The 23,403-nt window shown below is 43.6% G+C and overlaps 1 protein-coding gene across 2 annotated transcripts in view; it reads right to left on the bottom strand.

Moving 5' to 3' along the window:
• The window catches only part of pcnx1 (pecanex 1), a 32,593-nt gene extending 9,513 nt beyond the window's left edge, over nucleotides 1-23,080 (bottom strand). The window contains exons 1-19 of one of the 2 annotated variants that reach the window (XM_068721640.1): nucleotides 22,800-23,080; nucleotides 21,005-21,219; nucleotides 18,419-18,524; nucleotides 17,029-17,065; nucleotides 16,099-16,164; nucleotides 14,260-15,993; nucleotides 11,783-11,912; nucleotides 9,975-10,168; nucleotides 8,099-8,192; nucleotides 7,438-7,495; nucleotides 6,415-6,647; nucleotides 5,433-5,586; nucleotides 5,202-5,234; nucleotides 4,001-4,172; nucleotides 2,923-3,033; nucleotides 2,622-2,713; nucleotides 1,189-1,298; nucleotides 559-664; nucleotides 301-393 (exon numbers count right to left, since the gene is read on the bottom strand). In XM_068721640.1, coding sequence (XP_068577741.1) covers nucleotides 301-393; nucleotides 559-664; nucleotides 1,189-1,298; nucleotides 2,622-2,713; nucleotides 2,923-3,033; nucleotides 4,001-4,172; nucleotides 5,202-5,234; nucleotides 5,433-5,586; nucleotides 6,415-6,647; nucleotides 7,438-7,495; nucleotides 8,099-8,192; nucleotides 9,975-10,168; nucleotides 11,783-11,912; nucleotides 14,260-15,993; nucleotides 16,099-16,164; nucleotides 17,029-17,065; nucleotides 18,419-18,524; nucleotides 21,005-21,219; nucleotides 22,800-22,952 — 3,891 coding nt within the window. In that variant the 5' untranslated portion in view covers nucleotides 22,953-23,080. The remainder of the gene's footprint in view (nucleotides 1-300; nucleotides 394-558; nucleotides 665-1,188; nucleotides 1,299-2,621; nucleotides 2,714-2,922; nucleotides 3,034-4,000; nucleotides 4,173-5,201; nucleotides 5,235-5,432; nucleotides 5,587-6,414; nucleotides 6,648-7,437; nucleotides 7,496-8,098; nucleotides 8,193-9,974; nucleotides 10,169-11,782; nucleotides 11,913-14,259; nucleotides 15,994-16,098; nucleotides 16,165-17,028; nucleotides 17,066-18,418; nucleotides 18,525-21,004; nucleotides 21,220-22,799) is intronic. The other variant, XM_068721641.1, reaches the window with a different exon arrangement.
• Between the last annotated feature and the right edge of the window lie 323 nt (nucleotides 23,081-23,403).

Here is a 23,403-nt window from a genome sequence, read left to right as displayed (position 1 = left end):
GATAAACGTTTGGGTGCTTTGAGTTTAATTTTTAATTATTCTATGTATATTGTATTTTCAGTTTCATTGCATAAGATATGTTTTTCAGTTATATAGTCTATTGTGACCTGTTGCATTGTTGTTGTTTTTTTATTCCACTGTACTGGTTTTCGCACCAAACCGTGAATTCTAAACTGGGATCATGAACCGAACCGTGACTTTTGTGTACCGTTACAGCACTGCTAATCATTAAAAGATAACTGGAAGTTTGTGTCTAGAATTAGACTCAGCCTTTCATTAATAAGAACATTTTTACTGTACCTGCAGTGCAATAAAGACTGTGCTGACATGGATGGCGAAGTAAAGGACAGCAATGACCACACAGACGATCAGGTCAGACTGCAGACGCTCATTCTGTGCATTCAATAACAAACAATGAGGATTAGAAATAAAGAATAAAATCACCCTTTAAAAGACATTCGCAGCTTTAACAAATTGAATTGCATGTCTGATATTTTCAAATAACAATCGCAGCTTCAGTCCTGTCTTTAATCAGATAAAAGATGAAGGGCAACTCACCACTGAGGCCCTGAGCTTCTCGGGTAGAGGGTCCTGTACTTCTGACAAAGGGTCCTCTGGGTTCTTATCTTTTAAATTGGGCACAATCTTGGACTGGATCAGTGAGCTGTGACGCAAAAAGAAGAAAATATTAGCTGGTTCGCACACCACGGATCTCCTGAGGGTGATTCCTCTCAGAGGGAATATATAATCATTCACTGTTAACACTACAACCATTGTGTGAAGCAGTTTCAAGCTATTTGAACTGAGCATTTTTGAAATGCTTAGAAAATCCTTGTCTGATAATCCAAAGCATATGTGTGCGTAAAAACGTCACAGATTTATTTCTAGCAGATGTTGGTCAAGTGGTTCATGGAAAATGCTTTTGATGATCTGTTTTTGCCTGCTTTTGTGCCAGATGGGTGAGTTCACCACCCATGACCGTCGGTGCCAGAATTTGAACGCACGCACACGCACGCGCGCGCACACACACACACACACACACACACACACACACACACACACACACACACACACACACACACACACACTTACTTAAACTTCGATATTTATTTCTGTGGGAAGTCACCATAACTTGGGTACCACAAACACTGTATGAGTGAGGTCTGTTGTGCGAGGACGTGAACTTACAAGAGGACAGAAGGGTCGCCGCTCTGCCGGCTCAGGTGGTAAGACACTGCCACCAAGAGGCCGCAGAACACAGAGAATAACACAGGGATGTGATGAGGCTCCCAGGTCTCCTACAACACAGAAAACAACAGCGTTTTAATATATTTAGAAAATATCAAAATGGTCTATTTTTCCACCAACTACAATACATGTAGGAGTTTATCTTGCTGATGTGGTCGGATACATATAACTTTTCCGTTATTAGGCCGAAACATTCATTTTGACATTAAAACTTTTAATGTTTTAAACTGAGGTTTTTAGCCTCAGCTGTGCTTTGTGTTCAGTGCTAATTAGCTATTGTTAGCATGCTAACACCCTAAACTAAAATGGTGAAGATGGTAAACATTAACTGATACACATGCGTACGTTAGCATTGCCATTGCTGATGACAGCATGCTGATGTTTGCATTCAGCTTCAAGCACCACTGTGCCTAAATACAGCCTCACAGATGTGCTAGCATGACTGTAGACTATTGTTCTCGTTTATTATTTGTTGGAAAACAGTGAACATTAAAACGGGTATATTATGCTCATTTTCAAGTTCATACTTGTATTTCATTTTTAAACAATGTTTGATGTTAAAAAAAACCACAATATTTATCTGTCTGAATGAATCTGTATTCTCTCTTTGTCTGAAACTGTTTCAGCGCCTGTTTCTTTAAGACCCTGTGCCGAAAAAGCCCAGTCTGCTCTGATTGGCTTGCGAGAAAAATATGGCGCACCTTTGCAAAAGTAGTTCTCAAGCCGTGGGGTGGACATACTAAGATGAGGGGATCTGTATATTCTAATGAGCCAGATCTGAATGTATTGTTGAATCACATGTTTTGTGATCTAGACAGCCCACAAAAAACTGACTGGGTTTTCTTATTTCACAGTTTGTGGGTTGGTAGGCACTCCAGATGGATGTGCACTGAAAAAGTGAGTTTAAAATGCCCTTTAATATATTACAGTTTGAATAGCTGAGCAGTACAGACATTTGAATTAATTCAGCTGTTGCTGGTTAGCTGATGCCGCTGGTTTTAGATGATAAGGGCTCTGCAGTGTGTTTAGTAATAAACTGTTGGAAACACTCCAAAAACAGAAAGCAAAGTTAGGTAAAAGAAAAAAGATACTCTTTGCCAAGAATATTTTTTTCTACTGCATCAATAAAGCAGCAATACTAAGACACTTTTCTACCACAGTCTTTAAACACCAACAGTTTTTTAGCTGCTATAATTTGAGGTCTAACTTGAAACCGAAGTGGTGGTTAAAATACAGTATTTTTTACTAGCTGTAGAGGACATCGTTTTGAAGTACATTCAGACTGGATTCCTTTTTGATGACAGTTCGATGAACCCCAGCTGATTACATTGCATCTAGATTAGATTTAGATGCTTAGTTGGCTTTGCTCTCACCTTCAGAGCTCCGTAGCAGAAGCCATAGAGCAGAGCGACGGTGACGATGCTGCGCAGGATGCTGTACAGCGCTGACAGAAGGCTTGTGGAGGCTGCAGAGAGCACAGAGAAGGATGTCAGCAATGAGGCCACTCAACCCGACAGGCACCAGGCCAGGCAGAATGCAAATCAGCACTCTGGCCTCTAATGAAGCCTTCCATATCATAATATATAAGGCAAGAGTGTGTGAGTGTCTGTTGCCTCATTCTGCGGAGGTTAAAGTCACCCCTGCAATGAAGCTGTGCATGTACAAGTCGCTCACCATTGCCCCCGAAAACATGGATGTCCAGCTGCTCAAAGATATACATGACGAATGTGTTGACTTGTGGCAGCAGCCCCACGAAGAAGATGATGGGAAAACACAGAGTGAAGACTGCAGGGAGACACAGGATTAAACACTGATTAGTTTACACGTTTTCCATCTTAAAATTGCAGTTTTCCTTTAGATAACGCAGATGACAATGACGTTTACTGTTCTGCTGCTCTGACTGTGAGCTACAGATATCACTTGTTCATATTGGTGCACATTAGCATTTCTCCAAGGCAACCACAACAATTAATGTTGATTGTTGTTTGATGAAAGGTGGCTTTATTACTCTCGAAACAAATAAACATTGCTTTTAGAAGAGAGATTGTGGCTTATACACATATTGCATTTTCCCAAAATGTTTTGTGGGTACGCTTATTATCTCGGTACAGCTCAATTTGTCTCCTGTGTCGGGGAAACAATGAAAGTGCAGCACTGAATTCTCTCTTGTATCATTTTATTTCTGTGTGTTTTTTTAAGACATTTCCTACTTTTTACTGATAGCCAGAAAATATGGAACAACAAATCTCCAGCCATGTTTAGAATACGATAAAAATAACTCGTACATTTCTGGTATTTGGCCTAATGGAGGATTAGGCCAAATACCAGAAATGTTATTTTTATTATGATAACAATGATTGATTGTCGTGTTAATAAAGTACGACAGCTACTTTGTATCGTTTACATTTTTTTAAATCATTTTTTATCATCTGTGACTTGGACAAAATTAGTCAGAATGAATTATTGTAACTCTCTTTTCACCTACCTTGCCTACATTGGCTGTATGTTTTATTTCAGAATTGATTTGAAGTTTTTAGTCATTACTTTTAAGGCACGTCACAGTCTACCTCTAGCATACATTATGCGCATATGAACCCAAACCTTAAACTCTGGAACATTTGTGTTATTTTATGGTTTTGTCATGTTATTTCTTCTGTTATGTATGGCTTTTTTGAAATAAAGCCATACTAATGAAGGTTGTTGTTTTCAGTAACATTACTGTAGATATAATGCCACAGGGGTGTGGACTTACCAATGACAAGGTCCCTGGCAGACGCGAGGACCAGGGAGTTGGTGAGTGCGACTCCGTACAGGGTGAAGCGGGATGAAGTGGTCCTCTGACTGCCATAGTGGAGCAACCAAATGAGGCCACAGCACAGGCAGAAGTAGACAGGCCGGCTGTACGCTATGATACGATTATGGCCCTGCAGAGACAAGGGTACGATGATACAAATGGTTCATTATAGGAGCCGGGCTTTCTTATTACAATCCAGCACAGCTCAGTATTCGGAACAGGCAGCCTTGTACATTTTAAATAGGAAGCCTCAACAAGATTGAAAATGTGAGCCATTGTGATAAAATTGTGGAGAAAAGCGTAGAACAAATAAAACTCATTGCAAAACTGAAATAAACAATCATTCCAATGAGAAAGAATTCAGTTAGTATCTGTGTCATATGAGCCATGGGGACATTGATACAGGTATAAACAGAAATAGCATCAAGTGTTAGGTTTCACAAGAGAGGGAGAATGTACGTCTGCAGTGAGCAAGATTCAACCCGAGAGGCTACGAGTTGTCCTGCTTTTTCACCGAAGGGAGTGAGCGCACCAACAATCAGATTAAATAGGCCGTGTTTGTTCAAAATGTGTCGACGATGACGCGAAAACGGAGGGGGAGAAGTCCACGAGGTGAGATGAGGTGAAGAGAAAAGGTGAAGGAAGGGGGAAGAGAGGGAGGTACAGACAAAGAGTGAGAGAGTGTGGTCTAAACTCTGGCCAGCTATTTAAAGCTCATGCCTGCAGCTGAGTAGGAGCTGCATTAATAAAAGACGCCGTTTCAGAGCAGGCTACTGACGCAAGGGAGGGAGTAACACACACACACACACACACACACACACACACACACACACTCGCAGGGGGAAAACAGCATCGTTTTCAAGAACCAGAAACAGAAAAAATACTGAATAACAACCACAGGTCATATTAGAGATGAAAGGAAATTGATTCTCTATTTGTCTACCACCACTCTAACTTTAAAGTGTAACGGCCATTTCATTTTCTGTTGTCTAAGAGCTATTTATTTATTTATTTACATTAAACTTCTGACCTTTGGTTGTTCACTGTGTGGGCTATCCAGGACTTCAATGACCATCACTCAGAATATAAGCATCACCTTTAAGCCCAAAACTCCCCAAAATGTGGAAACATGGATGATTTATGAGTTATAATTACTTACATGTCGAGGGGAAGAGGAGTCTGGTTGAACACTCTGTCAATAAAGAACGAGAAAGAGGTGAATTCTCTCCTGATGTTGACTATTTTATACTTTATTTCTTGACATACCGCAAGCAAACAAGCATTACTACTTTAATACAAATGGTTCAGAGTAAGTTAAGCATCAAATAATTTTGGAGCATCAATACATTTTCAGGTCAAGAACAACAACAACGTTCTGTTAAGTATTCACCTTCAGTAAGGAATACTGGCAACTTGCAATGACGAGGCAGAACTGAAAGACCCAGATGTCAGTGAAGAAGCCGTGGACCAGCAGCACTGAACCCAGGAAGGCCACCAGAACAGCCAGCAGTACGGCCAGCACGTTCTCTAAAACCTCACGGTTCCTGGAACGCAATGGAGAAAAGTCAGCCGAAGAGTGCATTCAACAGTTCTTGGATAGAAGACTCAATCGCCCTAATGTGTAATATCCAAACCAGGTTAAATAAAACATCAAGAGAAATAAAAAAAGAAAACAGTGAACGTAAAATATATATACATAAATGTATATATAGACACACGCATATAAATAATATATACAAATAGGGCCCAGGGTGGAACCTTGTGGTATTCCACAGCAGACGAATCAAGAGAAAAACATATTGGTTGTATTGTGACATCTTTAGACTATTTATACATTGAAAACAACCAGAGTCACACCTTCTAAAACGATTTACAAGCTAAATTATGATGTTTAATTTCATAGAAAATTATGATATATTATGAAATGTGACATTTAAAGAACATGTACATATTTGTGAGCAAAAAGCATGTTTAATCTGTTAGGAATTGATTGGTACGCTGCTGTCTCAGACTTATGCTTCTCTTGCTTTTTAATCAGTCGGAATCTGTGCCGCAGCCATCTTGGACTGTCCTTAATTTCAGTGGGACTGACCTGATTAAATACATGGTTAACGACAGAATATTAAGGTGTAGATACACCTGTGTTATTATTCCAATTAAGAAACTGGGGTTCCAGCAGAGAAGAGTCAGGTTTGATAAAACCAGATGAGATTACTTGCTGATTATGTCCAAGAGAAAAAGAACTTTAGGTCAAAGCAGTGTTGTACCCTACGGTATCTGATAACCTTCTCATTACCTAATTAGCATTAAAAGGATTTTTGTTGGTTATAGTGTTTACGGTTATATTCGATGGCTGTCGGGACTTTTCTTACCTGTCAAATAGTGCCAGCAGGGTGAGCCGGTCAAAGTGCAGGCCGACCCACAGGAAGGGCAGAAGCCACAAGCGGTAGTACTGCCTGGCTTTGCCGGCGGCAGCTGTTGCTGCGGGGTCCTCTTGTCCCAGCGGTGCGTCCTGGAGCTCCGGGCTCAGATCTCCGTCCTGCTGCTCCAGCAGCTCTGGGTCCATCGTCAGCAGACGGTTCAGACGGATCTGAGGGAGGGAGATCTGTCTCACGGTCAGTAAAACCTATTCATGCTGCATTGATACAACTCAAAGTATTTTGCTAGTTTGATTTTAAATAAGAACCGTAAACAGATGCATCAAAAGATAGTTGATACAGTTAAGATTCGATAAATACAAAAAGTATTAAAGCGAAATGTTTTCTCTCAATACCACCGAGAGTGTTGGATTTTGGCTGTTACACCACCACCACACCCACTCCCTGCCATCTGGATTCTTGTTGCAGAAATGGTTAAAAAGCCAGCAACAGATGATCAAGACACCTTTCTCGCTCATATAGAACAAGCACATCAAAGAAGTAGGTAGGTGCCAGACAGTAAAAGGTTTTGAAATCCAATAAAACATTTTCAAAATCTGTTCAGGAGCCAACTGGTAGCGATTTTAAAATTGGTGTAATGAGATTTTGTCTTTGGTCTGAGGTAACAAGAAAAGGGCTGAAAAAGGCAGAGGGGAGTAACAGCCAGCACAGCAAGAAAACTGTTCCAACTGACAATCATGAATGGTAAAAATAATATGCAGAAATATGCAAAACAGACATGCAGAAGAGAGTTTGTTTTTGTCTCTGTATGTTGTGTGTTTCAGTTTGAGTCTAGCTCTCTGTCTGTCTCTCTCTCTCACACTCACTCACACACACACACACACACACACGCACACACACACACACACACACACACACACACACACACACACACACACACACACACACGCACACACACGCACACACACGCACACACACGCACACACACGCACACACACTCACTGGTTGGGTACTCACCAGGTCATGAGGGTAGAAGCGAACTGAGGTAGAACTGGAGAGGTGGGAGTCGGTGTCCCTGCAGGGCATTAGACAAAATGAGCACGCTGATGAGAGAAAAGCATCTGCTGCACTTACTGTATTAAATCATGATTCATTTCCTGGTGACCTCAAACTAAATAGCCAATGGGCTATTTGCTTGGCTTTTGTACTGTACGGTTAAGTTGTTTTTAAAAGCTAGAGCCATGTTGACACCAATGGAGCCAGTGGAGAAGCGACTGCACAAAGAATGGCAAAATATGCAACACCAAACTCCAGACAAAGATAAGGTAGACAACTGGACGAAATATAACTAAAGAAGAATTTTGAGATCAACTTTTTAATTGAGCACATTTGAAAACATGTTGACCAAGCATCATTTAAACATGAACTATGGTCTCCAAATCCACAAATGACTCATCTTGCACTTTGTATAAGCCACTGTATAATTTATAAACACATGTTTCTCAGATTCAAACTTACATTCAAAGAGACAAGTCCAAGAATGCTTGGTCACTATCTCCACCCAAAATGTCATGCATCAGCGATTCAATATAGTCAATGTAGAAGTCAGATGTTGTCTAAAGGTCATCATTTGAAATCGCACTAAACCGATTAGATGAATTATCAATTCGACACTCACCATATGTTATTGGAGGCTCGTCTGGTTGCAGGTTCAAAGTTGACCAGGGACATGTCACACCCGCCGGCCTCATACAAGGAGGGCGTGAGCTTTCCTGGAAAAAACAAACAACAAGAGAGAGAAGCAAAGAGTGACTTAGTCTGTGGGAATAATTTAATTGCACCACATGGTCCTTTGTTCCCAGGAATTAGATATCTTTTTTCGTTTCACTGTGTTCATCTGAGCTGATGGGATCATTGAGTGAATGTGTTTCCTCCCAAAGAGGCTATAAGCAAGTCTGTCATTTCCTTCACAGCAGTCAGGTTGTTCTCAATGTTCTTCTGTTGCTTCAGTGGAGCTTTATGTACTGTATCCATGTGATGAGGAGTGAAAGCAGGATATCGATGTAGAAGCCGTAAAGCTCAACGCCTACAGAACGTCATAGAACCATGACCGGCTTATTTCAACTATGCCTACAAACCGGGTTGAATAGAGCTTCTCTTACAATGTTATTTCCAATCTATCGTGCTAATGGCTATTGCAAGAAACACCTTAAATAGATTTCATAAAATACTGCATTATACCCACCAGTCCAGGGGGAATATAGAAAGTTGCCATGGTAACGCGGCTCCCGCTCAGGTTAATGAAATCTCAAATTGCAAATCCCAACTCCGTGTGCCGTTCCTGTTTTTAATAGTTTGCTTGTTAAAAATGCTGAATGATAATGAGAGGAAAGATAAGCTGGAATGAGGCCGAACCATGAATAAGTCAAGAGGAAACATGTTGCACAGTAAGTATGGACTAAATGTGTTCAGTGTGAATCAACACATATGACAAGAACAAGTAAAAATCAAGCATGTTCTTATTTTCATTACTATGGATGACTATAAATGAACTATGACGCAAGTTAAATTTGTGCAATGCATTTTTTCCTCATTAAATCATCAGCGCTCTACACATTTTCTTTATGCTACCGAACACGTGTGTTGTGTCAACACATGTCTGACATCAGGGTTGTAATATATATTTAGATGTAATCAAAGTAGTGACCTCATATGAAATTAGACAAGAATTATTATTGCTCTGAGATCACGAGCACAGACACTCAGACCACCAAGTTTCTCATAATAGCCATCTGCTCCAGGTCAAATTATGAGGAGCAGTAATTGATTTACCACGGTTCAGAGGAAGGACGGAAAACAGCTCTTACAAAACCTCTATCTTTCCTTTTTAAACAATCATTGACCTGATATGGATATCAGTGAAACATGTTCATGTAGAGGCAGCGACGGCAGTCTGCAACACTCTGTTGTCTGCCATGTGGGTAACATCCAAGTGAGGTCAAGTATTGGCGACAGACAATATCACAGACAGTGATAAATGGAGCACGGATAATTGCGCCCGGCTTTGACCGATTGCGTCAATCCAACGGCCGAGGATAATAGTGCTCTGCTGTGACTGAGTGCAACAGTCACATCCGTGACCAGCTTTCTTCAAGCCATCCCAAACCATCAAAGCCAACTCTTCTAACCAAAGCACCGAAAACCAGAACAATAAAGAAGAAACAAACCACCTTCGCTCACAAATGAAAGGGTCTTTTTTTTGTTTATTGAGGGCAAAACCCGTTTCAGCAAGAAGGCATCGTTGACGTGATTTGTTTTTCTTTTGCCCGCGATAAACAGAAAAGACCTTTGTTTCTTCTGTCCTTGCCACTTCTGAGGACCCAATATTGTTGAATATTTGGAGCCGTGCTCGCTGCCACTTTCAATTAAACCAGGACAGTACAGCAGAAAAAATCTGTCATATGTATCCACCTCCCCACGAACCACCAATCCAACTCTCTTCCATCAGAAATTCCTTTATCTTAACATCTCGGCTCTCCTCGTGCGCTCCCTACCCAAGTCATCCTGCAAGCTGGTAGCGCCAACAGTCGAGGCCTTGTCCTGAGAACCCTCCAGGTGTATGCTTCCATTCCTGGCCAGCAGGGAGGCGCTTGCGCTCAGCACGGTCACCTGGGACGGGGTTCTGGATGGCTGACTTTTCACTTGGGAAGCAGAAGGCTGGGAGGCCTGGCTGAGAGCCTCCTGAAGACTGTTGGGAGGAGAAGGGACAAGGGGAGGAAATGAGAAGTGATGGAGGCCAGAGGGGTTCTGTTGATATACAGCGTTATCACAAAGAGGGGGGGGGGGGGGGGGCACAGAGGGATTTCATGTGATGTGATGCAGATGCTGCTCGTCATAGTGGAGGTCCCCAAGTCAATGACCAGCTGTTGAGTTTGGTGTCTTCAGAATGTTTGACCACAAATAAATATTCTTTTACACCTGATTTGTATCATGTCATTTGTATCCAATAATCAACATGTTGCTTTTATCAGTTAGTGATCACAAGCTTCATTTTCTTTTTCATGTTCCACATTTACATGCACGCTGCAGGTGGACCTCCATCATGGCACCAGCGATGGACGTCTTTTGTTTTCAAAAGCCTTTTCTAAGACTTCCAAAAGCTATAAAGCTGTAGATAACTCTCAGTGATGCTGATTAACTATACCACTTGTAGATGACTTAGTTGTATGATTATTCAAATTAATATTATCTAAAAGAATCATAAAGTGACAAAACTATTTGACGAAGCCTAAGATGTCCGATGCAACATTAAGAAAGTCAAAAAAGGTGTTTTGGAGTGAAGGGACGGAGGAAAGTGGAGGGATCACAGGAAGAGGGAACGATCTTGCATTTGGAAGTTTATTGACCGCTGGCCGGCTGCACACTTGTTTTCCTTGCTTAACATTTTTTTAGGCTTAGCATTTCGAAACGTGACCTTGCGAGATAGATGCAGGAAATCTTGGCTAGAGGTGAATAGCTGTTGGCAGATGTACAACAAAACTGAAAGACTTCTACGGATCCCAGGAAGTGATGTATATCCACAGCACAAGTGGAGCATAAACACTCAGCTTTTACGTGTTCTTATGTTAACGGCGCTAAAGCCGCCACTTTAAATACGGTCGGTTTTTTGAGATATATCTATGAGGGGATTTATTCTTTGCTAATTTGACAGGAAGGGACACACACCCAACACTGAAACGGTGCAGTGAGGCAGATGCAAATAACAAAAAGGCAAATTTAGTAAAATTATATTATTATATAACATATGCAAAACTGGTTTAGAAGGTGTTAAAAGTAGGGCTGTTAAAATCTACGAGCAGCGAAGGCCTCTAACAGTTAAAAACATAAAAACAGTTGGTGGGGACAGACTTAAACCCTCGAGTTTTAAAATGATTGACATCTTCATCTCTCTCCTCAGAGAGGTCTGTAAAAAGGGCAAAGCAATGTGATACCGTCGGGACGTCTACGTGTTTTATCGACCGAGAGAGACGGCGCGTCAGTCAAGTAGATTAGTCAGGCCTTGTGGCATTGTGCCTTTGAGTTTAAAAAGGACTTTGATCCATGCTCAAAATGTGGAACTCAAAAGATTATAGAGCATATTATAACAGGATGACAAGAGTCTTGAGAAAAAGAGGACGAGAGACATCGCATGCAGAGTGGAGACAGCCGTCCCGTGACAGACGACATCTTGCTTGATGTCATGCACTGCAGCAGACGCACATTGGTGTTGATGTGGGACAGGAGAGAGAGCGGCCACCTGGTAGCATGCTCATACCAGGCAACACAGCGACAGACACGAGTCGCTGCTCCATGCACGGCGTACCTGAGAGGAGATCCAATGAGAGAGGCGGGTGGGGTGGGGTTACTCCCTGCGTTGTGTCGCCGCCGCACAGCCTGCCGACGAAATGTGCTACGTTCACGGCGAAATATGACCGTCTCCTCGCTCCCCGGGGCTGTCATGGTGAGAGACATCATTGGCCAATCAGCTTGGATGCGTTTCCTTTTTTTGAAAGCTTAATGTGTAGTAGTGTCTAGTGTGAGGTGATACTTCCATAGTTTTTGCTGGATTTCAGGTACATTTAAAAAAACAAAAAAAAACAAAGCAACAACAATTACAAAACCTGCTGCTTGAACTTTAGATGACTAAGTCAAGAGTATTCCTCCGAAATGAGAGCAACCATTTAAGAACAAGACACCCACTACAACACGGTAGGCAGAACAACACTGGAACGGGATGTACTGTACTGGCAGCACTCAAAGCCAGCCTCATAACCTTTGCTGGACCGGATCCACTGTGGCCACAAGTGGTGAATAAAAGATAATGAAACACTTAATTTCCCAAAGATCCTCTTGAGTCCGTTGCTTCACAGCAAGACAATGTAACTTTTGGAAGATGAAATAACACATTCTTCCTCTTACAAATCAAAAGTTGAATTCAAACGTAATAAAACACAGCCTCACTCAATTCATTGCACGCGGGGGTTTTGCTGCTAACGCTGTACATGGTCTGGTATGACCAGTAGCTCATGGTGCCTAATGCTAGCAAACTTTAAAGAGATATTGCTCAATAACTGCTGAGTCAGTCTTCTGACTTAATAACTCTCCTCTACGTCTGCTTCTGTTTTCAGACATTTATAGCACTGACCATCATGCTGACTTGCAGCCACAGTGGAAGGGCTTCATCAAAAGTTACATAGTTACATTGTTGTAGTGACATCACCATTGGGCAAACTGGACGAGAGCTAGTGGAATGGAAGCGAAGGCGGCAGAAGAAGTTCTAATTTCATTTTAATTTAACAATTTAAAGGTATATTTGTGATATGCTAAAACACATGCTAACAGTAGCACAAATAAAGAAAACTAAATGTTTTAAAATGCTTCAATGTATAAAACAGAAATGATTTTTCTCATACCGTCTATGTGAATATAGCTTTAATCATCGTCTGTCTGAATCGCTGTTTTAGCACCTGTCTCTTTAAGCACCCCCCCCCCCCCAAAAAAAAGGGGCCGGATTGGTCAGTGTTTTCTGGTCTTCTGCATCTGCATCATCTTCACAGCGTCACTGCAGCCGGGGTCTCACTGGGTGTGTTGACTAGACGGAGACGTCACGTCTACCGGTGACATGGTTGTACAAATGTAACTTTTCTTTAAAATGCATTACTTATCCACTGAAAAGATTCTTAGGCTCACAGCAATAAATTAACTCTGAAGCATAACAATACCAAGTAAGCAAAGAAAAATTCCCACCAATAGCCACTACTGAGGACTTCAAGTAAAGTCAAAGAAAGATTTAACCAAACTACCAACGCTGGTTTCTACTACCAGAGTCAGGTATCCACAGATCCAGACAGCAAGAATCACTAATTATGAAATCTTTCCGACCAACAGTTGGCATGCCCGGGCATATCCTGCCTCTCATGCTGTACATCCCAGGAGGTGCAAACTCTAGAAAGCTAAGAAACAACCGCGCGCGACACATCGTGTAAACTGTCCACAATACACAGGAGCCAAAGAAGAAGACCCAAGAAACGACGAATGTGGGGGAAGAAGTGTCTGTGTGTGACTCGGTGTGGATGACACTAATAAGAGAGCTGCCGTTTGTCTAACCTCAGCACAAAGCGCTCACTGTGCCGTCATGTTAATAGTGATCTACACAAGGAAGACTACACTCGGGTCAGAATTGTCACTCCATGGAAACTCACCATGGTTACATTGAATGAGAGAGGCAGACAACATCTCTAATGCAACCACGCGCACACGCACACACACACACACACACACACACACACACACACACACACACACACACACACACTAATAAAGCAAGCCTAATGTCTGGAGGACTACACCCAAAACACTCAATTTCGGCAGTTCTCTGCTTATGCTCCTGGTAATAGGCTAGAAAGCAGCTTTCCAGTAAAGCGAGCAGGATATATGGTTTCAAGTTTAAGTATGTTCAATGCACAAGCATCATCCAGTTACCACTTAAACAATCTGAATCTGCAAAGCAAGCACAAATATCAAACGTAGGCTAATAATAGTGACTATATTCTGTCTGGGGCCATTTCAGATACAGTTCTGCTGATAATTCACAAAATAGAGTGCATGTCAAAACAAGTGTAGTAGTCGAGCCTGTTAAAGGTGGATTTGGGTTAAACAACATTTCTTGTGAAGCATTTCAGAGAAGACATGTAATGTGGACTTGTCATCAAACGCTACTAGTAAAGCAGACAGTATGTGTACAGTATGTCAGAGCGCTGTGTGTGTGTGTGTGTGTGTGTGTGTGTGTGTGGTACGTACCCCGCAGGGAAGCAGCAGTGGCATCCTGAGGCTCAGTGAAAGCTGCCTGATTGGGCAGACTGTTTCTGGAGCGGGTCACTGACTCCAGCTGGGAGGCCCGACCCAGCAGGGATGCCGCATCTAGGACTTCCCCTTCTTTGGCTTCCAGGTCCGACTTGGAGGTGGTAAGGGGCCGGGGCCCAGCCGGAGCTCCGAGGCGGCTGGGATCATTAAGGCAGGCGGCCGTACCACTGTCCAAGCTCAACACTCTGGCATGCGTTTTGGCACTGCCCGTGCTGGGGGTACGGCGGGAGTTGCGCCGCTTCCCTTCGGTTCGCACTCCTGCCTCGGACGCTGCCGCGGCTTTTCCTTTGGAGGACGACGCAGCTGCATTGGCTGCAGTGTGCTTGGCTTTCAGGGCCCTGTAGCAGCCCTCTGGTGAGTGGCAGGAGCGGGAAGTGGCGCTAGACGAGCTGTCTGTGCTTAGGTGGTGGGTGGAGTGGAGACTGGAGGCACAACTGAGTTCACTCTGGTCGCTGGAGTCCTCCTCTCCACCCCCAGTAAACACAGCACTACAAGGCTTGGCCATACCACGCAAGGACACATAGTCCCGGTGACGGCTGGCATCAAAGCTGCTGGCCCTTTTTTTGCCAGTCCGCCGGCGTCCACTGCGCCCTGTTGATAGGGAGGAAGTCCTCTGAACAATGGTGGCTGACTCTGGCTGACCGTCGTCTTTCACCTGCTCCTGCTCGGGAGCAGCTACACCTGTGGAGCCGTCAGCATTGGTCCTGATGCCAGGCTCTTCCTGGCACCTGCCAGGCTCCACCAGCTCTTGAGTTGCAGACGACGGCGTGTCAGCAGGTTGTTTAGCGGTCAGCTCGTTGGCGTGAGGGTTTTTATTGGCCTCCCTGGACGGGAGGTTGCTGAGACCTCGAGAGCTACTGCTGCCGAGGCTTGAAGAAGTCCTACCGTCTGCGGGTGCAGATGCGGCATCTCCCCTGTCCCGTACGCGCTCATCCCCTGAAAGTGAGAGCAGACTCTCCACATGTGTCGAGCTGGTCTGTTCACTGTGAAAACTGCTGATAGTGCTGTTGGTGTCTCTGTCTGTGCCACTGCAGTAGCTCTCAGTGGAGCCACTACTGCGAGTACTCAAACTCCTCAGGCTATCAGCACTGCGCTCCCCTCCCTGGGACTTTCCTCCTCCAACAGAACCTTTCCCACCACCACCCACCTCCACCTGGTAGAGTCCTGAGCTACCCTCCCCAGCCTCCCTTGAGGCTGAGCGGGCTACTCTGCGTGGTTCTTTGTGCCTATAACACTCGATTCCCGAGGTGGAGGGCACAGCTTGGTCCTGCTGGTACAGCCGCTCCGCCCCGTCTCTGCCACACACCCCTGGCCTGTGTGGTCTGGCGGCCTCCAGCTCACACACAGGGTCAAGGCCACCTCTCCTGGGTGGAGGGTACAGAGTGAAGTCTGGTAGACACGGGTCAGGGAAAGCAGAACCCGCCGAGCTAGAAGTCCGAGGCAGGCCCCGAGAACGGAGCTCCTTCCTATAGCTCTGAGATTGCATGGAGGCATGAGTGGTCACCTCGGTGTCACAGGAGGAGTGCGACAGGCTGAAGTGATAAGCAGCAGAATTACAGAGATCAGCAGGCTCCCTGGACAGCTCCGAAGGACACAAGGAGGTTGACGGCTGCAAGGACGCGAAGGAGTCATTGGGAACAAGGCAGTACATCTTTGTGTCTGACAGCAGATCTAAACGGACAGAGAGAACAGACACGTTTGAGGACGGTGATGAGATGCCACAGCCGGTCACATGAGAAAGGTTTTTGTTTGTATGCGAATGCCATGCGTGTTTACCATGATCGTGGCTGCAGCTCTCGACAAGAGTCAAACTGATGTCATCTGAAGTCTTTCCCACATCTCCTGCGAAGATGGGAAGAAAGCAATTAAGAGATGACAAGTTGAATCAATTATTTATACATTCACAACCACTAACCCTGGGCACCCACACATAACTGGCATCAAAAGCAGGCTAAAGAAATAGATAGCCCTGCCTTTTTCTCACAATCACTACTTCTGGGAGGTGCTACAAGTTGTATACCTGGTACAACCAAATATCATGATCTCGTCTGAATAGATTCCCTGAAAGCCCTGATGGCTCTGCAAGATAACTTCTGAACAAAGATGTAACTGTTCTTTGCAATCACTGCTCCTCAAATCCTGCGAGCCTTTCTTCGGCGATACCTCCTGGGAGTGATGGACAGTCTGAGCGGACGGAATCCTTGAAGAGAAGAAGATTAAAAAAGCGAAACCCCAGCAGAGCCCTTGTCCCACTTCACAACCACTTCCTGTCATCGCAAACTGCCGACTAATTAGAATGCCATCGAACAGACTCGCTGAATTATTCAGACGACACACAGCCTCACTCAAACACAGTACATTGGACTCAATAGCAAAGCTACAAGTATATTTATTGTCTTCTTCTCAGTTTTCCAATAAGGAGTTCCTGAAAAATGACTCCCATGCTGGTTATTACAGAGTATTACAGTTCCCGTCTGAAGCTGCCTCATCTAAGTGTGACTGTGACAGTAACACTGAGTCAGACCACAGCTCCAGGCAGCTGAGGTGATCATGGTCAGGGATGTGGTGATCCCGCAGAAAAGAAAATGCATCACAGGGTCACAAAGAAGACCGTAAAACCAAAGTAATATGTTTGTAACAAGTCAGTTCTTACATAGACAGAAAGGACAATGATTTTAGTATACATGAAAAGGTAATCATAGTTACCTTTAGCTCCTGTTGCTCTTCCATGGGTGGATGCAATCTGAAATAAAAGATAAGTCAAGCCTTTTGTCAGGATATCAAAAGCAAATTTCTGGAGTCAAATGTTCATCAGAGACGTGTGATCGTTCGAGAACACGACATCCAAAAGAAGACGCAGCTTGTGTAACGCAAACAGCCGGCGCTTCTTCACTGTCATCACAAAGAAAGTTTTGGCGTCCCTTCCACAGTCGGTACACAGCAGCTGAGCAGAACATGCGGGCTGATTAGCGACTCAAGGACACGCGGTACAAAGACGTAGAGCACAGCACCCGTGGGGATTCAGAGGTTAAATATATCTCACAGAGCAAAACGGCAAAATAACTTTGAATATTTATGGAGCTATCAGCTGACAGCAAGCTATGTGAGGATCATACCTAATGAAAAGGTCCCTCTACACACAAACAGCTACTTCCTCTTGTCCAGCAACAACAACAGTCAATCTTAAACTTGCACTTGTACTCCTTGGGTAAGCCGTTTTTGTGCATCTTGGATGGGTTACAGTAAACACAGTTGTGACGGGAGAAGGTTTGAAAGCTGTCAGCACTCAGCAGGCGACGCTTGTTTGTGGGAAGATTAAAGTTTGTTCCCTGTAGCGTGTAGCAGTAGTTTACTGATTATTTATCACTTGTAACACAAGCAGTGATTCAACTATTTTGTGAATAAACTGCTCCTTTTGGTTTAGTACGAGTCAGACGTAGTTCGGTTTGACACATAGACACAATTTTCTTTTAATGCAAACACAATAGTATGTATATACGTCTGAAACTAAATTACTACTATAGGACTCTAAATTCTGTGTGTTTCAATCACAAAGTATATGTTTCTTTTGCTTAATTGGGGCTGACATCGTATTCCACAAGACAGTTCGTCTCCCTTGTTCACAGTCATTACTCCCTCTACGACAGAGTGCTGTAGTGTCGTACAACTGCAATTTGTACATCAACAGCCCCACAATTCAAAGCATTGCAGGATCGTTACATGCCAAGGATACTACTTCATTTCACTGAGGGAGTTTTTTGAGGGCAGTGAAGTGCATACTCAGAATTTGAACACTCAAATAAAATGTCGGAAAGTAAATATAGTGTACTACATAGTAGTTATTATTTAAAATATGTATTAATCTGTTGAGTATGGTTATAGAGTATTGATTGTCTATTTAGTCACCAATGCTTGTCACCATTTTACAAATCACAAATACTTTCATTTGTTTATGTCAATTAAATATATATATTATCTTTATATATATTCATCCTCTCTTTCCTAAAAAGGAGGAGGAGAGCAGTGGGTCTTGTAATCACAATCAACTTATATTCAGCCCAGTATTTGGTACGCAGCAGATCAGTGCTCTGCTTACCTGCTGGTTAGACTCCAATCCAATATAGGAGTTCCTGGAGCTGCAGTCCACTGGTGGAGTCTCTTGCCTGACGAAGTCTGACATCTCAATACCCCCACCAGGGTCCCTGTACACACACACACACACACACACACACACACACACACACACACACACACACACACACACACACACACACACACACACACACACACACACACACACACACACACACACACACACACACACATTGGTATTACCAGTACAGGCACAGTGGACCCCCTCCCTTGAATCTGAATGGATGGCACAGACTGAAGAGCGCAATTCATCAAGCTGAACACATGGTGTAACTTTATTAAACAGGCCTGTATTTCACATCTGTTATGTGGGTTTTGAAAATCAACTGAAGGAGCAAAAACAGACAAAAGCATCCATGTAGATTTTTGTCCCGGCCTATTTTTAGCCCGGACGTGCTTGTTTAAACCATTCGGTATGTCGAAACAAGCAACTTGCCAGAAATCGTCTATAAATCATTTCTATATGCCAAAAACATTTCATAACGGGTCAAACCACAACACAAACACTGCGAGTAATGAACTACAACGCACAGAGCGGATGAGCGGAGACCAGAAAAAGGACCAGTGAGGGGAACATGGGTGGGCAGTGGTGCAAAAAAAACACCTTAATCAACTTCAGCTCGGCTCGTCTGCTCTACTGTAAACTCAAACAACCCGGAATGTAACTCCAGATGTGTGGGCAAAGCTGCGACTGCCCCTGTGGTCGGGAGCTCTCGCTCTTCTTGCTGCCTTTCCCTTCTCTCAGCGTCCCGCTAAGCACTCCCTCTGGAATGTGAACATGAGTCACTTCTTCGAGTCATGGGCAGTAAAACGCCGGAACCTCACTGGCTTTTGTTCCTTCTGAAAGAGAGCTAAACCTCTTCATTAATAAAAAAAAAAAGAAAGAAAGACCAAAGCCTGGCATTCAGAGATGAGGTAATACGTTATTTTGTGCAGTGCTTGCTGTAACTGACGACATCATCAATGTAAATGACTTGTGTAATTAATTATTAGTTGTTAATGTTATTGTTCAACCATGCTAAACACAACCCTCATACTTATGAGCTCATTAATGTCCCCAATCAGAGCATCACTTAGCACATATTTCACTGTCAACACACTTTAAAAACATATGGGTTGCTTAAGGAAAGGTTTGTGCTCAATTTAAGCAGTAAGATCCTCCAAAATCTAGTCAGATCATGTATTTTATGTGCCATAGCATCGGAGCAGAGCATAAAAAAAAAGTGAGAACAAACAAAAAACCAGCTGCATCCTGGGTAAAGAGCAAGCTTACAACTGAAATGAACTTTTAAAAAAGAACGCACCCTGTGGACTATGTCACTACTAGTAGCTCTCTGGAGGGATGCTCTGTGAGTGGGCCCAGACATAGATGTGGGTGACGTGATGCACGTTGCTGCCAACTGTTTCACACTACGGTATATCACTGGTCTACACGTGGCCATAACACAGCAATGCACCAGCAGAAATGAGTAAACCTGAATAAACTAAACCATGCAGGTTTTAAACATTTTAAAAGCAAAAAGTTGGCTTTGAAAGTGTTTTATCTGAGAGGAAATGCATTCTCATCCACGTGTTTGTTAGGCCTCAAAGACACAAACAATGGCTGCGTCTGGAATTCAACAATCCAACATGTTATTCAGTTTTCTAAAACAGTTTGCAAGATATTTTTTTTTAGTATGTTCTAAATGCTACATTTTGGAAACACCGGACACAACGTAAACATCCCACAATGCAATGTGGTAATGAAGTCAACGTTCATAACAGACAGTGGTGGACAGCTCTGTGACAACAATAAGTGAAAGTAAAAGCTTTACACAAAAGTGTGCTGAACCACAGTACACATATTGAGTATGTACTATGTAGTGAATATCTTATTTTGGACCAAATCAATGTGTTTGGTGAGTAACACTGAATGTTAACAGAAATACTGTTTAGAAAACTCCACAGGGCACCTTTAAGTCTGCTTAATCAACCACACACTAACAAGCACACATTGTTTTTTAATCTAAAAGTAACTGAACAAGGGAATAACTGAATACTTTGGAGGTAAATTCCCCACAGGATGCACTGGTGATTAAGCATGCATGGTGTGTATCATCTAATAAATTGAATTGTCTGTTGTCTTTAATAATCTCTCCCTTTCTGCAGGTGATTCTACTAAATAACGATGAAAAGTAGCAATCCTTTCTGCCGGTACAGCTCAGCTCGATTTGCTCTATCCGGAAGCCTCTAAAGCGATGTATTTATTCTGCGTGTAGTAACCGGTGTCTTTTCACCACTGGAGTACCAGACCTTTCACTTCAGCTCCAGATGACATCGCCTTAAAATAACTCCATGTGACTCTTCGCCATCATTGGTCAGGAAGCATGAAGCATCTTCCAGCTAATTCACAAAACTCCTACACAGCCTTAATTGTTTCTGCCTCATCGTCCGAGCAGCTTAGTCACACTCCTGGAGCGTCTTTGTCCTACGTCGCCAGAGATCGCGTCCCCCCCCCCCCCCCATTGGGCTGAGTGAGACATGAACTTACCCCGGGCCATTGCTGTCCTGCCGACGGGTGACGCCGACATCGTTGGCCCCCTCGGTGCCACCTCGGCTGCCCTGACTCTCCTTGGCCTGGTGCTCCACCACCTCCCCCTCATCCAGGGCATGGTGGAGGCGGAAATTCACCGTCTTCAGCAGCAGGAACATGGCAGCAATAACACCACAGTAGATTCCCACTATCACCATGCTCGGTTGCAGTGCCTGGCATTAGAAAAAGAAGTAGAAGTTAATGTAGGGTATATTTATGTTAATTATTCTTCTCACAGGCTAATGAGTGATATTGTAATGGCATTGTATTCTTATTATTAGTGTCCAAGATTATTTTGCCCTTCTTGAAAATTAAAATAAAGAAATGCTCAAAAGGTTTTTAATTTTAAAAAAGCTCTCACTGTTTTTTAACTGACTTTTTCCCCCCAAAACGACAATTAGGCAATGTATTGCTGTCTTGCTGAAGGACATTCAGTCATGAGGAGTAACGCTGGGCCAACAGCCGACAGATCAAGCACAGACAGGATTCAAACCTTGGAACTGTAACCAACTACTGCATCCAAGTCCCCTAAACACAGCAGGAAGACTGATTGAATGCATTATCGCAACCATTAAGCCAATTATTTATGACGCCAGCGTGTTAAGAAAAAACTACTGCATTCAATTATCTTTTAAATTGTGACTGTGAAGCTGCCCAGGAAGGAGACACCTGTGTGTTTACCCCGAGGTGCCCGAGCTCCATCTCTGTCCTTGAGACGTCCCACTGCTTGCATCTGTGAAGCAGCACTCAGATCTGTGGCTCGACAGAACCCACAGAGCTGACCAGCGCATTTCCACTCCAGGAATAGAACGGAGACCACAAACCTTTTTTGAAACACCAGCTTCTCAATATAGAAGTTAGCATGCGTAGCAAACAACCACTTCCTGACCTGAGTACATTAAAAAAACACAATGATTGCACTGCCATTACAACTTGTTGTGGAGTCTGAATTACTTGGACAAACAGCCCATAAATAACAGGCACAAGTGGACTATAACTTATCCGAGGTGTCAGGTCCTTAAGGCAGTTTAGAGGGCGAGCTACTGCTGTACACAAAGTAAACACAAAGCAGTGCCTTTAAAACAAAAAAAAGACACCTTGTGACAAATGAAGTGAGCAAACAGCAGCCAGTCACTCGAGTCTGCTTATTGGACATTAAAGTTGCCAGATTACTGTTACATCCTGGTCAGCTGTGCTCTTGCTGTCACAGCTGGGAGCTTCTGAAAACTGGTGATACCGCAAATCACTCTCGACAGGAGGAAAACAACTAGACACAAGGGGGGGTGGGGGAATTAAATTCACTGATTACAGCCTGACACAGTGGAATCGACTGATAATATCTTCACGGATCTTAACAGCACCACAGAAATTAACACAAAAGCGCAGTCTGGTCCTATCTATGTGGTGGACGGTTCACTTCGGGGGGGGGGGGGCAGCCATTTACAGATTTTTTTTTGCCATTTGTGTCATGAAAAATAAGGTTGTATCTATGTGTAACTACGTCAACCTTTTTTTGTTTTTGACGAAACGTTTTTTTTGAGTGTCGTGGAAATATTCCGTGACGTTTCGTTAAGTTCAGTGAGACGTTACATTGTCTCCGCTCCAGATAATAGACAGAGACCGACCCGTTTAGTATCCCCGTGGCAGCTATAACCTTAACGGACCCTTTGCTTCGGTAACTTAACGGTGTCAACAGTCAAGACAAAAACACAAACAACGGGATTACAAATGGGTTAAACGCAGCACGGCTCACCATGTAAAGTGTGAAGGGGAAACAGAGCAGAAACAGCCAGATGTAGAGATGCAAAGCGTTGACGAATGTGTTTTGATCGGGGTCGTAGTACCATCCGCCTGTGACTGAAGCCCAGACCCCCTGCCTCAGGATCTGTAGAGTCTGCGACCCCATGTTGTCTTATCCCCTCCGACGAATATACGGACGGAACCGGGGTGACACGCTGGCTAGTCGTCGCTGAACATGACAAACGGTGCTCTGTTGTTTTCAGACACTGGCCTGAGAATCCCCTCTGCAGCCATCTTCTTCTTCTGCTGCTGCTAGCCAGCCAGCTGGGGCACTGTTCTCAGTCCTCCACCGTGAGGAGACTGCTATCCCACCACGCCCTGCGAGAAACTTCTTCTTCGTGGCCTCCGTAATACGTAGTAGCGGGAGTAGCTACCGGCTATGGGTAGTAACCATGGGAGCAGCTATTTAACGGCTAAAAGAAAATATGCACCTTGCTTTGTGCTTTTAAATCTTTTTGTTGCCCTCTTTCTTTTCCCTTGGTGAAATAATATTATATCCCGAGTGACTAAAAAGACAAATGCATGAAATCAAACGCATCATCGGGCAATTAGGAGTT

The sequence above is a fragment of the Cebidichthys violaceus genome, unplaced genomic scaffold (genome assembly GCF_023349555.1).
Source record: "Cebidichthys violaceus isolate CVI_PGR_0920_01 unplaced genomic scaffold, fCebVio1.0.p SCAF_28, whole genome shotgun sequence".
Lineage (NCBI taxonomy): Eukaryota > Metazoa > Chordata > Actinopteri > Perciformes > Stichaeidae > Cebidichthys > Cebidichthys violaceus.
This window is presented reverse-complemented; position numbering and strand designations above follow the sequence as displayed.